At 65.6% G+C, this 14,888-nt stretch overlaps 2 protein-coding genes across 6 annotated transcripts in view; one reads left to right on the forward strand and one right to left on the reverse strand.

Annotated features, from left to right (window-relative positions):
* Positions 1–1,989, reverse strand: part of gba1 (glucosylceramidase beta 1) — a 40,908-nt gene extending 38,919 nt beyond the window's left edge. The window contains exons 1-2 of one of the 3 annotated variants that reach the window (XR_015075715.1): positions 1,860–1,989; positions 479–585 (exon numbers count right to left, since the gene is read on the reverse strand). Coding sequence is in view for 2 of the 3 variants with exons in the window: in XM_085978392.1 (XP_085834518.1) it covers positions 479–539 (61 nt within the window). In the remaining variant the exon portion in view is untranslated. Of the gene's footprint in view, positions 1–478; positions 586–751; positions 775–1,859 lie in introns of those variants that run through there. The other 2 variants (XM_085978392.1, XM_085978393.1) reach the window with 2 other exon arrangements.
* A 78-nt stretch (positions 1,990–2,067) lies between these two features.
* The window catches only part of chtopa (chromatin target of PRMT1a), an 83,025-nt gene continuing 70,204 nt past the window's right edge, over positions 2,068–14,888 (forward strand). For all 3 annotated transcript variants that reach the window (XM_085978395.1, XM_085978396.1, XM_085978397.1), the window contains exon 1: positions 2,068–2,216. In XM_085978395.1, coding sequence (XP_085834521.1) covers positions 2,159–2,216 — 58 coding nt within the window. In that variant the 5' untranslated portion in view covers positions 2,068–2,158. The remainder of the gene's footprint in view (positions 2,217–14,888) is intronic.

The raw sequence follows: 14,888 nt of genomic DNA on the forward strand, positions 1-14,888 counted from the left end.
CAGTAAGGGGCACTCTCTTGAGATTGGAGTCGAACAGGAGGAGCTGGACTCCCTATCTAACACTGTACTTGCCTAGGGAGTGCTTGATGGGACAGTGTATAAGGAATGAGTGCTTGATAGGGCAGCATCTCTCTGCAGCCTGTATAGTTCCTATTTATGATTACTTTCCATTCCTGTTAGAGCAATTTCATATCCAGTCCCATATTTTACCCCATTCTGTGACTCCTTACCTTAGTTGTTAATTGCAAATCTAGAATTTTGCCAAAAGTTTAAAGAAACTCCAATTATAAAAAAAAATCAAGCAAATTTCCTCTGCCATCCTGTCAGTTATATTTAAACTGTCATTTAATAAGATAAACTTTTATAAATGTTTACCCACAAGATCTCTCAAGTGTAGATGTGCAATCAGGGTGCTGGCCGAGACCCAGGATCCACCTGAAATGTGGGTGTCAGCCCCAGTGAAATGATGACTCTTTACCTGTGACTGGAAGGACTGTCCAGAGAGGCAGAAAACAAACAGAGAACCAGAAACTTGACATCTTAGAGGAGGAAACCGCTGCAGCTGCTCCAGCATCACGCTGTGCCCTTAATTAACAAAAAAAGACAGGGCAAAACATCAGCAAGCTCAGAAAAATCAAATTCTAGAACAGTTAATAAAATTAGACATGCTGGAGTAGATTGACACCTGTACCGCCAGGGCATAAGGAATCGCCTGGATGGAGTGTAGAGAGTAACATTGGGCAATGCACACCTTTCCTTCGATTCATTTCTGGTTCAAAACCCACTCCAAACACTTGAGCAGACCCTCCGACAGTGCGGCGCTCCCTCGGCACCGCCCCTCCGACAGTGCGGCGCTCCCTCGGTACCGCTCCTCCGACAGTGCGGAGCTCCCTCGGTACCGCCCCTCCGACAGTGCGGCGCTCCCTCAGTACCGCCCCCTCCGACAGTGCAGCACTCCCTCCGTACTGCCCCCCCGACAGTGCGGCGTTCCCTCAGTACCGCCCCCTCCGACAGTGCAGCACTCCCTCAGTACCGCCCCTCCGACAGTGCGGCGCTCCCTCAGTGCCGCCCCTCCGACAGTGCGGCGCTCCCTCAGTACCGCCCCTCCGACAGTGCGGCGCTCCCTCAGTACCGCCCCTCCGACAGTGCGGCGCTCCCTCAGTACCGCCCCTCCGACACTCCCTCGGTACTGCCCCTCCGACAGTGCGGCGCTCCCTCGGTGCCGCCCCTCCGACAGTGCGGCGCTCCCTCGGTACCGCCCCTCCGACAGTGCGGCGCTCCCTCGGTACCGCCCCTCCGACAGTGCGGCGCTCCCTCGGTACCGCCCCTCCGACAGTGCGGCGCTCCCTCGGTACCGCCCCTCCGACAGTGCGGCGCTCCCTCGGTACCGCCCCTCCGACAGTGCGGCGCTTCCTCGGTACCGCCCCTCCGACAGTGCGGCGCTCCCTCGGTACCGCCCCTCCGACAGTGCGGCGCTCCCTCGGTACCGCCCCTCCGACAGTGCGGCGCTCCCTCGGTACCGCCCCTCCGACAGTGCGGCGCTCCCTCGGTACCGCCCCTCCGACAGTGCGGCGCTCCCTCGGTACCGCCCCTCCGACAGTGCGGCGCTCCCTCGGTACCGCCCCTCCGACAGTGCGGCGCTCCCTCAGTACTGCACTGGAGTGTCAGCCTAGCTTTATGTGCTCAAGTTTGCTACCGACTGATACTGTGGAAGCCAACCTTCCTCACCCAATGCAAAGGCCATAATTTCAGTGACTAAATATGTAAAATTCCCTTTTTTATTAGTATTTTAGAAATGGCATTCATGAAATACATTGACTTTCCATGAAAACCCACAACAGCCTAGACTGGCCTGTTACCTGCAATGGAACGCTCAGACCCGGGACAGTCTGGATCAGCTGACCACAGGGCCCGCCCCACGTGACCAGGCTTGATTGACAGGTTCTGTCCCACGTGACCAGGCTTGATTGACAGGCGCAGCGCCACGTGACCGCAAGGCCCCGCCCCACGTGACCAGGCTTGAGTGACAGGCGCAGCGCCACGTGACCACAAGGCCCCGCCCCACCTGACCAGGCTTGATTGACAAGCGCAGCCCCACGTGACCAGGCCCGCCGCCACCTTTGACGCCGCGGGATCGGGTCGTTTCTCACTCGGCCGAATGGACTCTGCTGTGCAGCTCCGGCAGAGGCAGTATGGCGCTGCTCTGCCCGTCGCAGGTGAGAGTCTGGCTTCTCCTCAAACAAAGCGAAGCGGGAGCGCGGCCGCCGCAGGTGGAGCGGAGCGGCGTGTCCCGGGCCGGGGGGTCAGGCTCGGACAGACGCCAGCCCCAGATGTTAAACCTTCCGTTAATTGCCGGCGAATTCCGCGCTCGCAAAAGGCGAATCTTCAGCTTTTCGCCGAATGTCCGTCCTTTCCTCCTTCAGATGCTCCCGGCCTAGTCCTGGCGCTTCAACCCCGGCCTCGCCAGGCGGAGGGCCAGGGCCAGGAGTGGCGGCGGCTCTGCGGAGGCCGCGGTCCGGCCGCGATGCGGGGGTTGGCCGAGCGGCCGCTCCCGGGAATCGGCTCATTTCACCGGCGGCGGGTTAACGGTCGCAGCGCGAGCCGGCGCCGCCATTTTATCCCCGCACGCCGCCATTTTGTTGCAGCGCGGGAAGAATCGCCGAAAACCGGGTCAATCGGGCCCGGGCCAACCCGGTAAACCGGGGCGGGGAGGGGTGCGAGTGTATGATGGGGGTGGGGTGGGAGTGTATGGGGGGGACGGCGGGGTATGGGAGGAGTTGGTGCGAGGGAATGGGGGGGATGGCGGGGTATGGGAGGAGTTGGTGCGAGGGTATGGGGGGACGGTGGGGTATGGGAGGAGTTGGTGCGAGGGTATGGGGGTGACGGCGGGGTATGGGAGGAGTTGGTGCGAGGGAATGGGGTGATGGCGGGGTATGGGAGGAGTTGGTGCGAGGGAATGGGGGGACGGCAGGGTATGGGAGGAGTTGGTGCGAGGGAATGGGGGGACGGCGGGGTATGGGAGGAGTTGGTGCGAGGGAATGGGGGGGATGGCGGGGTATGGGAGGAGTTGGTGCGAGGGAATGGGGTGATGGCGGGGTATGGGAGGAGTTGGTGCGAGGGAATGGGGGGGATGGCGGGGTATGGGAGGAGTTGGTGCGAGGGAATGGGGGGGATGGCGGGGTATGGGAGGAGTTGGTGCGAGGGAATGGGGGGGATGGCGGGGTATGGGAGGAGTTGGTGCGAGGGAATGGGGGGGGCGGGGTATGGGAGGAGTTGGTGCGAGGGAATGGGGTGACGGCGGGGTATGGGAGGAGTTGGTGCGAGGGAATGGGGGGGATGGCGGGGTATGGGAGGAGTTGGTGCGAGGGAATGGGGGGGATGGCGGGGTATGGGAGGAGTTGGTGCGAGGGAATGGGGGGGATGGCGGGGTATGGGAGGAGTTGGTGCGAGGGAATGGGGTGACGGCGGGGTATGGGAGGAGTTGGTGCGAGGGAATGGGGGTGACGGCGGGGTATGGGAGGAGTTGGTGCGAGGGAATGGGGGGGATGGCGGGGTATGGGAGGAGTTGGTGCGAGGGAATGGGGTGACGGCGGGGTATGGGAGGAGTTGGTGCGAGGGAATGGGGTGATGGCGGGGTATGGGAGGAGTTGGTGCGAGGGAATGGGGGGGACGGCGGGGTATGGGAGGAGTTGGTGCGAGGGAATGGGGGGGATGGCGGGGTATGGGAGGAGTTGGTGCGAGGGAATGGGGGTGACGGCGGGGTATGGGAGGAGTTGGTGCGAGGGTATGGGGGTGACGGCGGGGTATGGGAGGAGTTGGTGCGAGGGAATGGGGGTGACGGCGGGGTATGGGAGGAGTTGGTGCGAGGGTATGGGGGGATGGCGGGGTATGAGAGGAGTTGTGCGAGGGAATGGGGGTGACGGCGGGGTATGGGAGGAGTTGGTGCGAGGGTATGGGGGTGACGGCGGGGTATGGGAGGAGTTGGTGCGAGGGAATGGGGGGATGGCGGGGTATGGGAGGAGTTGGTGCGAGGGAATGGGGTGACGGCGGGGTATGGGAGGAGTTGGTGCGAGGGAATGGGGGGGATGGCGGGGTATGGGAGGAGTTGGTGCGAGGGAATGGGGGGGATGGCGGGGTATGGGAGGAGTTGGTGCGAGGGAATGGGGTGACGGCGGGGTATGGGAGGAGTTGGTGCGAGGCAATGGGGGGGATGGCGGGGTATGGGAGGAGTTGGTGCGAGGGAATGGGGGGATGGCGGGGTATGGGAGGAGTTGGTGCGAGGGAATGGGGGGACGGCGGGGTATGGGAGGAGTTGGTGCGAGGGAATGGGGGGGATGGCGGGGTATGGGAGGAGTTGGTGCGAGGGAATGGGGGGGATGGCGGGGTATGGGAGGAGTTGGTGCGAGGGAATGGGGGGGACGGCGGGGTATGGGAGGAGTTGGTGCGAGGGAATGGGGGGGATGGCGGGGTATGGGAGGAGTTGGTGCGAGGGAATGGGGGGATGGCGGGGTATGGGAGGAGTTGGTGCGAGGGAATGGGGGGACGGTGGGGTATGGGAGGAGTTGGTGCGAGGGAATGGGGGGATGGCGGGGTATGGGAGGAGTTGGTGCGAGGGTATGGGGGTGACGGCGGGGTATGGGAGGAGTTGGTGCGAGGGAATGGGGTGACGGCGGGGTATGGGAGGAGTTGGTGCGAGGGAATGGGGGTGACGGCGGGGTATGGGAGGAGTTGGTGCGAGGGAATGCGGGGACGGCGGGGTATGGGAGGAGTTGGTGCGAGGGAATGGGGGGACGGCGGGGTATGGGAGGAGTTGGTGCGAGGGTATGGGGGTGACGGCGGGGTATGGGAGGAGTTGGTGCGAGGGAATGGGGGGGATGGTGGGGTATGGGAGGAGTTGGTGCGAGGGAATGGGGGGACGGCGGGGTATGGGAGGAGTTGGTGCGAGGGTATGGGGGGACGGCGGGGTATGGGAGGAGTTGGTGCGAGGGAATGGGGGGACGGCGGGGTATGGGAGGAGTTGGTGCGAGGGAATGGGGGGTGGCGGGGTATGGGAGGAGTTGGTGCGAGGGAATGGGGGGGATGGCGGGGTATGGGAGGAGTTGGTGCGAGGGTATGGGGGGGACGGCGGGGTATGGGAGGAGTTGGTGCGAGGGAATGGGGGGGATGGCGGGGTATGGGAGGAGTTGGTGCGAGGGAATGGGGGGACGGCGGGGTATGGGAGGAGTTGGTGCGAGGGAATGGGGGGATGGCGGGGTATGGGAGGAGTTGGTGCGAGGGAATGGGGGGGATGGCGGGGTATGGGAGGAGTTGGTGCGAGGGAATGGGGGGGATGGCGGGGTATGGGAGGAGTTGGTGCGAGGGTATGCGGGGACGGCGGGGTATGGGAGGAGTTGGTGCGAGGGAATGGGGGGGATGGCGGGGTATGGGAGGAGTTGGTGCGAGGGAATGCGGGGACGGCGGGGTATGGGAGGAGTTGGTGCGAGGGAATGGGGGGGACGGTGGGGTATGGGAGGAGTTGGTGCGAGGGTATGGGGGTGACGGCGGGGTATGGGAGGAGTTGGTGCGAGGGAATGGGGGGGATGGCGGGGTATGGGAGGAGTTGGTGCGAGGGTATGGGGGTGACGGCGGGGTATGGGAGGAGTTGGTGCGAGGGAATGGGGGTGACGGCGGGGTATGGGAGGAGTTGGTGCGAGGGTATGGGGGTGACGGCGGGGTATGGGAGGAGTTGGTGCGAGGGTATGGGGGGGACGGCGGGGTATGGGAGGAGTTGGTGCGAGGGAATGGGGGGGATGGCGGGGTATGGGAGGAGTTGGTGCGAGGGAATGGGGGTGACGGCGGGGTATGGGAGGAGTTGGTGCGAGGGTATGGGGGTGACGGCGGGGTATGGGAGGAGTTGGTGCGAGGGTATGGGGGGATGGCGGGGTATGGGAGGAGTTGGTGCGAGGGAATGGGGGACGGCGGGGTATGGGAGGAGTTGGTGCGAGGGTATGGGGGGGATGGCGGGGTATGGGAGGAGTTGGTGCGAGGGAATGGGGGTGACGGCGGGGTATGGGAGGAGTTGGTGCGAGGGAATGGGGGGATGGCGGGGTATGGGAGGAGTTGGTGCGAGGGTATGGGGGGATGGCGGGGTATGGGAGGAGTTGGTGCGAGGGAATGGGGGATGGCGGGGTATGGGAGGAGTTGGTGCGAGGGAATGGGGGTGACGGCGGGGTATGGGAGGAGTTGGTGCGAGGGAATGGGGGGATGGCGGGGTATGGGAGGAGTTGGTGCGAGGGAATGGGGGGATGGCGGGGTATGGGAGGAGTTGGTGCGAGGGAATGGGGGGGGACGGCGGGGTATGGGAGGAGTTGGTGCGAGGGAATGGGGGGGATGGCGGGGTATGGGAGGAGTTGGTGCGAGGGAATGGGGGGGATGGCGGGGTATGGGAGGAGTTGGTGCGAGGGAATGGGGGGGACGGTGGGGTATGGGAGGAGTTGGTGCGAGGGAATGGGGGGACGGTGGGGTATGGGAGGAGTTGGTGCGAGGGAATGGGGGGATGGCGGGGTATGGGAGGAGTTGGTGCGAGGGTATGGGGGGGACGGTGGGGTATGGGAGGAGTTGGTGCGAGGGAATGGGGGGACGGTGGGGTATGGGAGGAGTTGGTGCGAGGGAATGGGGGGATGGCGGGGTATGGGAGGAGTTGGTGCGAGGGTATGGGGGGGACGGCGGGGTATGGGAGGAGTTGGTGCGAGGGAATGGGGGGACGGTGGGGTATGGGAGGAGTTGGTGCGAGGGAATGGGGGGATGGCGGGGTATGGGAGGAGTTGGTGCGAGGGTATGGGGGGGACGGTGGGGTATGGGAGGAGTTGGTGCGAGGGAATGGGGGGATGGCGCGGTATGGGAGGAGTTGGTGCGAGGGTATGGGGGGGCGGTGGGGTATGGGAGGAGTTGGTGCGAGGGAATGGGGGGGATGGCGGGGTATGGGAGGAGTTGGTGCGAGGGAATGGGGGTGACGGCGGGGTATGGGAGGAGTTGGTGCGAGGGAATGGGGGGGCGGTGGGGTATGGGAGGAGTTGGTGCGAGGGAATGGGGGGGATGGCGGGGTATGGGAGGAGTTGGTGCGAGGGAATGGGGGGGATGGCGGGGTATGGGAGGAGTTGGTGCGAGGGAATGGGGGGGATGGCGGGGTATGGGAGGAGTTGGTGCGAGGGAATGGGGGGACGGTGGGGTATGGGAGGAGTTGGTGCGAGGGAATGGGGGGACGGCGGGGTATGGGAGGAGTTGGTGCGAGGGAATGGGGTGACGGCGGGGTATGGGAGGAGTTGGTGCGAGGGAATGGGGGGGATGGCGGGGTATGGGAGGAGTTGGTGCGAGGGTATGGGGGGATGGCGGGGTATGGGAGGAGTTGGTGCGAGGGAATGGGGGATGGCGGGGTATGGGAGGAGTTGGTGCGAGGGAATGGGGGGACGGCGGGGTATGGGAGGAGTTGGTGCGAGGGAATGGGGGTGACGGCGGGGTATGGAGGAGTTGGTGCGAGGGAATGGGGGTGACGGCGGGGTATGGGAGGAGTTGGTGCGAGGGAATGGGGGGACGGCGGGGTATGGGAGGAGTTGGTGCGAGGGAATGGGGGGGATGGCGGGGTATGGGAGGAGTTGGTGCGAGGGAATGGGGGTGACGGCGGGGTATGGGAGGAGTTGGTGCGAGGGAATGGGGGTGACGGTGGGGTATGGGAGGAGTTGGTGCGAGGGAATGGGGGGGATGGCGGGGTATGGGAGGAGTTGGTGCGAGGGAATGGGGGGGACGGTGGGGTATGGGAGGAGTTGGTGCGAGGGTATGGGGGGACGGCGGGGTATGGGAGGAGTTGGTGCGAGGGAATGGGGGGACGGCGGGGTATGGGAGGAGTTGGTGCGAGGGAATGGGGGTGACGGCGGGGTATGGGAGGAGTTGGTGCGAGGGAATGGGGGTGACGGCGGGGTATGGGAGGAGTTGGTGCGAGGGAATGGGGGTGACGGTGGGGTATGGGAGGAGTTGGTGCGAGGGAATGGGGGGGACGGTGGGGTATGGGAGGAGTTGGTGCGAGGGAATGGGGGTGACGGTGGGGTATGGGAGGAGTTGGTGCGAGGGAATGGGGGGATGGCGGGGTATGGGAGGAGTTGGTGCGAGGGTATGGGGGGGACGGTGGGGTATGGAGGAGTTGGTGCGAGGGAATGGGGGGGATGGCGGGGTATGGGAGGAGTTGGTGCGAGGGAATGGGGGGGATGGCGGGGTATGGGAGGAGTTGGTGCGAGGGTATGGGGGGACGGCGGGGTATGGGAGGAGTTGGTGCGAGGGTATGGGGGGATGGCGGGGTATGGGAGGAGTTGGTGCGAGGGAATGGGGGGGACGGCGGGGTATGGGAGGAGTTGGTGCGAGGGAATGGGGGGACGGTGGGGTATGGGAGGAGTTGGTGCGAGGGTATGGGGGGATGGCGGGGTATGGGAGGAGTTGGTGCGAGGGAATGGGGGGGACGGCGGGGTATGGGAGGAGTTGGTGCGAGGGAATGGGGGGGATGGCGGGGTATGGGAGGAGTTGGTGCGAGGGAATGGGGGGGATGGCGGGGTATGGGAGGAGTTGGTGCGAGGGAATGGGGGGGATGGCGGGGTATGGGAGGAGTTGGTGCGAGGGTATGGGGGGATGGCGGGGTATGGGAGGAGTTGGTGCGAGGGAATGGGGGGGATGGCGGGGTATGGGAGGAGTTGGTGCGAGGGAATGGGGGGGATGGCGGGGTATGGGAGGAGTTGGTGCGAGGGAATGGGGGGACGGCAGGGTATGGGAGGAGTTGGTGCGAGGGTATGGGGGGGAAGGCGGGGTATGGGAGGAGTTGGTGCGAGGGTATGGGGGGGATGGTGGGGTATGGGAGGAGTTGGTGCGAGGGTATGGGGGGACGGTGGGGTATGGGAGGAGTTGGTGCGAGGGAATGGGGGGGACGGCGGGGTATGGGAGGAGTTGGTGCGAGGGAATGGGGGGGACGGCGGGGTATGGGAGGAGTTGGTGCGAGGGAATGGGGGTGACGGCGGGGTATGGGAGGAGTTGGTGCGAGGGAATGGGGGGACGGCGGGGTATGGGAGGAGTTGGTGCGAGGGAATGGGGGGGATGGCGGGGTATGGGAGGAGTTGGTGCGAGGGAATGGGGGGGATGGCGGGGTATGGGAGGAGTTGGTGCGAGGGAATGGGGGACGGCGGGGTATGGGAGGAGTTGGTGCGAGGGAATGGGGGTGACGGCGGGGTATGGGAGGAGTTGGTGCGAGGGAATGGGGTGATGGCGGGGTATGGGAGGAGTTGGTGCGAGGGAATGGGGGGGATGGCGGGGTATGGGAGGAGTTGGTGCGAGGGAATGGGGTGATGGCGGGGTATGGGAGGAGTTGGTGCGAGGGAATGGGGGGGATGGCGGGGTATGGGAGGAGTTGGTGCGAGGGAATGGGGGGATGGCGGGGTATGGGAGGAGTTGGTGCGAGGGAATGGGGGGGATGGCGGGGTATGGGAGGAGTTGGTGCGAGGGAATGGGGTGACGGCGGGGTATGGGAGGAGTTGGTGCGAGGGAATGGGGGGGATGGCGGGGTATGGGAGGAGTTGGTGCGAGAGAATGGGGGGGATGGCGGGGTATGGGAGGAGTTGGTGCGAGGGAATGGGGGGGATGGCGGGGTATGGGAGGAGTTGGTGCGAGGGAATGGGGTGACGGCGGGGTATGGGAGGAGTTGGTGCGAGGGAATGGGGGTGACGGCGGGGTATGGGAGGAGTTGGTGCGAGGGAATGGGGGGGATGGCGGGGTATGGGAGGAGTTGGTGCGAGGGAATGGGGGGACGGTGGGGTATGGGAGGAGTTGGTGCGAGGGAATGGGGGTGACGGCGGGGTATGGGAGGAGTTGGTGCGAGGGAATGGGGGGACGGCGGGGTATGGGAGGAGTTGGTGCGAGGGAATGGGGGGGGCGGCGGGGTATGGGAGGAGTTGGTGCGAGGGAATGGGTGTGACGGCGGGGTATGGGAGGAGTTGGTGCGAGGGAATGGGGGGACGGCGGGGTATGGGAGGAGTTGGTGCGAGGGAATGGGGGGGACGGCGGGGTATGGAGGAGTTGGTGCGAGGGTATGGGGGGGATGGCGGGGTATGGGAGGAGTTGGTGCGAGGGTATGGGGGGATGGCGGGGTATGGGAGGAGTTGGTGCGAGGGAATGGGGGGACGGCGGGGTATGGAGGAGTTGGTGCGAGGGTATGGGGGTGATGGCGGGGTATGGGAGGAGTTGGTGCGAGGGAATGGGGGGGATGGCGGGGTATGGGAGGAGTTGGTGCGAGGGAATGGGGGGGATGGCGGGGTATGGGAGGAGTTGGTGCGAGGGAATGGGGGGATGGTGGGGTATGGGAGGAGTTGGTGCGAGGGAATGGGGGGACGGTGGGGTATGGGAGGAGTTGGTGCGAGGGAATGGGGGGACGGTGGGGTATGGGAGGAGTTGGTGCGAGGGAATGGGGGGATGGTGGGGTATGGGAGGAGTTGGTGCGAGGGAATGGGGGGGATGGCGGGGTATGGGAGGAGTTGGTGCGAGGGAATGGGGGGGACGGCGGGGTATGGGAGGAGTTGGTGCGAGGGAATGGGGGGGATGGCGGGGTATGGGAGGAGTTGGTGCGAGGGAATGGGGGGACGGTGGGGTATGGGAGGAGTTGGTGCGAGGGAATGGGGGGATGGCGGGGTATGGGAGGAGTTGGTGCGAGGGAATGGGGGGACGGCGGGGTATGGGAGGAGTTGGTGCGAGGGAATGGGGGGACGGCAGGGTATGGGAGGAGTTGGTGCGAGGGTATGGGGGGACGGCGGGGTATGGGAGGAGTTGGTGCGAGGGTATGGGGGGGACGGTGGGGTATGGGAGGAGTTGGTGCGAGGGAATGGGGGGGATGGCGGGGTATGGGAGGAGTTGGTGCGAGGGAATGGGGGGGCGGCGGGGTATGGGAGGAGTTGGTGCGAGGGAATGGGGGGGATGGCGGGGTATGGGAGGAGTTGGTGCGAGGGAATGGGGGGACGGTGGGGTATGGGAGGAGTTGGTGCGAGGGAATGGGGGGACGGCGGGGTATGGGAGGAGTTGGTGCGAGGGAATGGGGGGGATGGCGGGGTATGGGAGGAGTTGGTGCGAGGGAATGGGGGGGACGGCGGGGTATGGGAGGAGTTGGTGCGAGGGTATGGGGGGGACGGCGGGGTATGGGAGGAGTTGGTGCGAGGGAATGGGGGGGCGGTGGGGTATGGGAGGAGTTGGTGCGAGGGAATGGGGGGGATGGCGGGGTATGGGAGGAGTTGGTGCGAGGGTATGGGGGTGACGGCGGGGTATGGGAGGAGTTGGTGCGAGGGAATGGGGGTGACGGTGGGGTATGGGAGGAGTTGGTGCGAGGGTATGGGGGTGACGGCGGGGTATGGGAGGAGTTGGTGCGAGGGAATGGGGGGGATGGCGGGGTATGGGAGGAGTTGGTGCGAGGGAATGGGGGGGATGGCGGGGTATGGGAGGAGTTGGTGCGAGGGAATGGGGGGGCGGCGGGGTATGGGAGGAGTTGGTGCGAGGGTATGGGGGGATGGCGGGGTATGGGAGGAGTTGGTGCGAGGGAATGGGGGTGACGGCGGGGTATGGGAGGAGTTGGTGCGAGGGAATGGGGGGATGGCGGGGTATGGGAGGAGTTGGTGCGAGGGAATGGGGGTGACGGCGGGGTATGGGAGGAGTTGGTGCGAGGGAATGGGGGGATGGCGGGGTATGGGAGGAGTTGGTGCGAGGGAATGGGGGTGACGGCGGGGTATGGGAGGAGTTGGTGCGAGGGAATGGGGGTGACGGCGGGGTATGGGAGGAGTTGGTGCGAGGGAATGGGGGGATGGCGGGGTATGGGAGGAGTTGGTGCGAGGGAATGGGGGGGATGGTGGGGTATGGGAGGAGTTGGTGCGAGGGAATGGGGGGGACGGCGGGGTATGGGAGGAGTTGGTGCGAGGGAATGGGGGGGATGGCGGGGTATGGGAGGAGTTGGTGCGAGGGAATGGGGGTGACGGCGGGGTATGGGGGGAGTTGGTGCGAGGGAATGGGGGGATGGCGGGGTATGGGGGGAGTTGGTGCGAGGGAATGGGGGGGATGGCGGGGTATGGGAGGAGTTGGTGCGAGGGAATGGGGGGACGGTGGGGTATGGGAGGAGTTGGTGCGAGGGAATGGGGGGATGGCGGGGTATGGAGGAGTTGGTGCGAGGGAATGGGGGTGACGGCGGGGTATGGGAGGAGTTGGTGCGAGGGAATGGGGGGGCGGCGGGGTATGGGAGGAGTTGGTGCGAGGGAATGGGGGGACGGTGGGGTATGGGAGGAGTTGGTGCGAGGGAATGGGGGGACGGTGGGGTATGGGAGGAGTTGGTGCGAGGGTATGGGGGTGACGGCGGGGTATGGGAGGAGTTGGTGCGAGGGAATGGGGGGGATGGCGGGGTATGGGAGGAGTTGGTGCGAGGGAATGGGGGGGACGGCGGGGTATGGGAGGAGTTGGTGCGAGGGAATGGGGGGGATGGCGGGGTATGGGAGGAGTTGGTGCGAGGGAATGGGGGGGACGGCGGGGTATGGGAGGAGTTGGTGCGAGGGAATGGGGGTGACGGCGGGGTATGGGGGGAGTTGGTGCGAGGGAATGGGGGGATGGCGGGGTATGGGAGGAGTTGGTGCGAGGGTATGGGGGGGTGGCGGGGTATGGGAGGAGTTGGTGCGAGGGAATGGGGGGTGGCGGGGTATGGGGGGAGTTGGTGCGAGGGAATGGGGGGGACGGCGGGGTATGGGAGGAGTTGGTGCGAGGGAATGGGGGGTGGCGGGGTATGGGGGGAGTTGGTGCGAGGGAATGGGGGGTGGCGGGGTATGGGGGGAGTTGGTGCGAGGGAATGGGGGGGACGGCGGGGTATGGGAGGAGTTGGTGCGAGGGAATGGGGGGACGGCGGGGTATGGGAGGAGTTGGTGCGAGGGAATGGGGGGTGGCGGGGTATGGGGGGAGTTGGTGCGAGGGAATGGGGGGGACGGCGGGGTATGGGAGGAGTTGGTGCGAGGGAATGGGGGGATGGCGGGGTATGGGAGGAGTTGGTGCGAGGGAATGGGGGGGACGGCGGGGTATGGGAGGAGTTGGTGCGAGGGAATGGGGGGGATGGCGGGGTATGGGAGGAGTTGGTGCGAGGGAATGGGGGGATGGCGGGGTATGGGAGGAGTTGGTGCGAGGGAATGGGGGGACGGCAGGGTATGGGAGGAGTTGGTGCGAGGGAATGGGGGGGATGGCGGGGTATGGGAGGAGTTGGTGCGAGGGTATGGGGGGGATGGCGGGGTATGGGAGGAGTTGGTGCGAGGGTATGGGGGGGGCGGCGGGGTATGGGAGGAGTTGGTGCGAGGGAATGGGGGGACGGCAGGGTATGGGAGGAGTTGGTGCGAGGGAATGGGGGGGATGGCGGGGTATGGGAGGAGTTGGTGCGAGGGAATGGGGGGGATGGCGGGGTATGGGAGGAGTTGGTGCGAGGGTATGGGGGGGCGGCGGGGTATGGGAGGAGTTGGTGCGAGGGAATGGGGGGACGGCGGGGTATGGGAGGAGTTGGTGCGAGGGAATGGGGGACGGTGGGGTATGGGAGGAGTTGGTGCGAGGGAATGGGGGACGGTGGGGTATGGGAGGAGTTGGTGCGAGGCAATGGGGGGGATGGCGGGGTATGGGAGGAGTTGGTGCGAGGGTATGGGGGGGCGGCGGGGTATGGGAGGAGTTGGTGCGAGGGAATGGGGGGACGGCGGGGTATGGGAGGAGTTGGTGCGAGGGAATGGGGGACGGTGGGGTATGGGAGGAGTTGGTGCGAGGCAATGGGGGGGATGGCGGGGTATGGGAGGAGTTGGTGCGAGGGAATGGGGGGGATGGCGGGGTATGGGAGGAGTTGGTGCGAGGGAATGGGGGACGGTGGGGTATGGGAGGAGTTGGTGCGAGGGAATGGGGGACGGTGGGGTATGGGAGGAGTTGGTGCGAGGGAATGGGGGGGATGGCGGGGTATGGGAGGAGTTGGTGCGAGGGAATGGGGGACGGTGGGGTATGGGAGGAGTTGGTGCGAGGGAATGGGGGACGGTGGGGTATGGGAGGAGTTGGTGCGAGGCAATGGGCGGGATGGCGGGGTATGGGAGGAGTTGGTGCGAGGGTATGGGGGTGACGGCGGGGTATGGGAGGAGTTGGTGCGAGGGAATGGGGGGGCGGCGGGGTATGGGAGGAGTTGGTGCGAGGGAATGGGGGGGACGGCGGGGTATGGGAGGAGTTGGTGCGAGGGAATGGGGGGACGGCGGGGTATGGGAGGAGTTGGTGCGAGGGAATGGGGGGATGGCGGGGTATGGGAGGAGTTGGTGCGAGGGTATGGGGGACGGTGGGGTATGGGAGGAGTTGGTGCGAGGGAATGGGGGGGACGGCGGGGTATGGGAGGAGTTGGTGCGAGGGTATGGGGGGGACGGTGGGGTATGGGAGGAGTTGGTGCGAGGGTATGGGGGGGACGGCGGGGTATGGGAGGAGTTGGTGCGAGGGTATGGGGGGGACGGTGGGGTATGGGAGGAGTTGGTGCGAGGGAATGGGGGGGACGGCAGGGTATGGGAGGAGTTGGTGCGAGGGAATGGGGGGACGGCGGGGTATGGGAGGAGTTGGTGCGAGGGAATGGGGGGGCGGCGGGGTATGGGAGGAGTTGGTGCGAGGGTATGGGGGGACGGCGGGGTATGGGAGGAGCTGGTGCGAGGGTATGGGGGGACGGCGGGGTATGGGAGGAGTTGGTGCGAGGGAATGGGGGGACGGCAGGGTATGGGAGGAGTTGGTGCGAGGGTATGGGAGGAGTTGGTGCGAGGGTATGGGAGGAGTTGGTGCGAGGGAATGGGGGGACGGCGGGGTATGGGAGG

This window comes from Somniosus microcephalus, unplaced genomic scaffold (genome assembly GCF_052327205.1).
Source record: "Somniosus microcephalus isolate GS21.2 unplaced genomic scaffold, FLI_Smic_1.0 unresolved_chr7, whole genome shotgun sequence".
NCBI classification, from domain to species: Eukaryota; Metazoa; Chordata; class Chondrichthyes; order Squaliformes; family Somniosidae; genus Somniosus; species Somniosus microcephalus.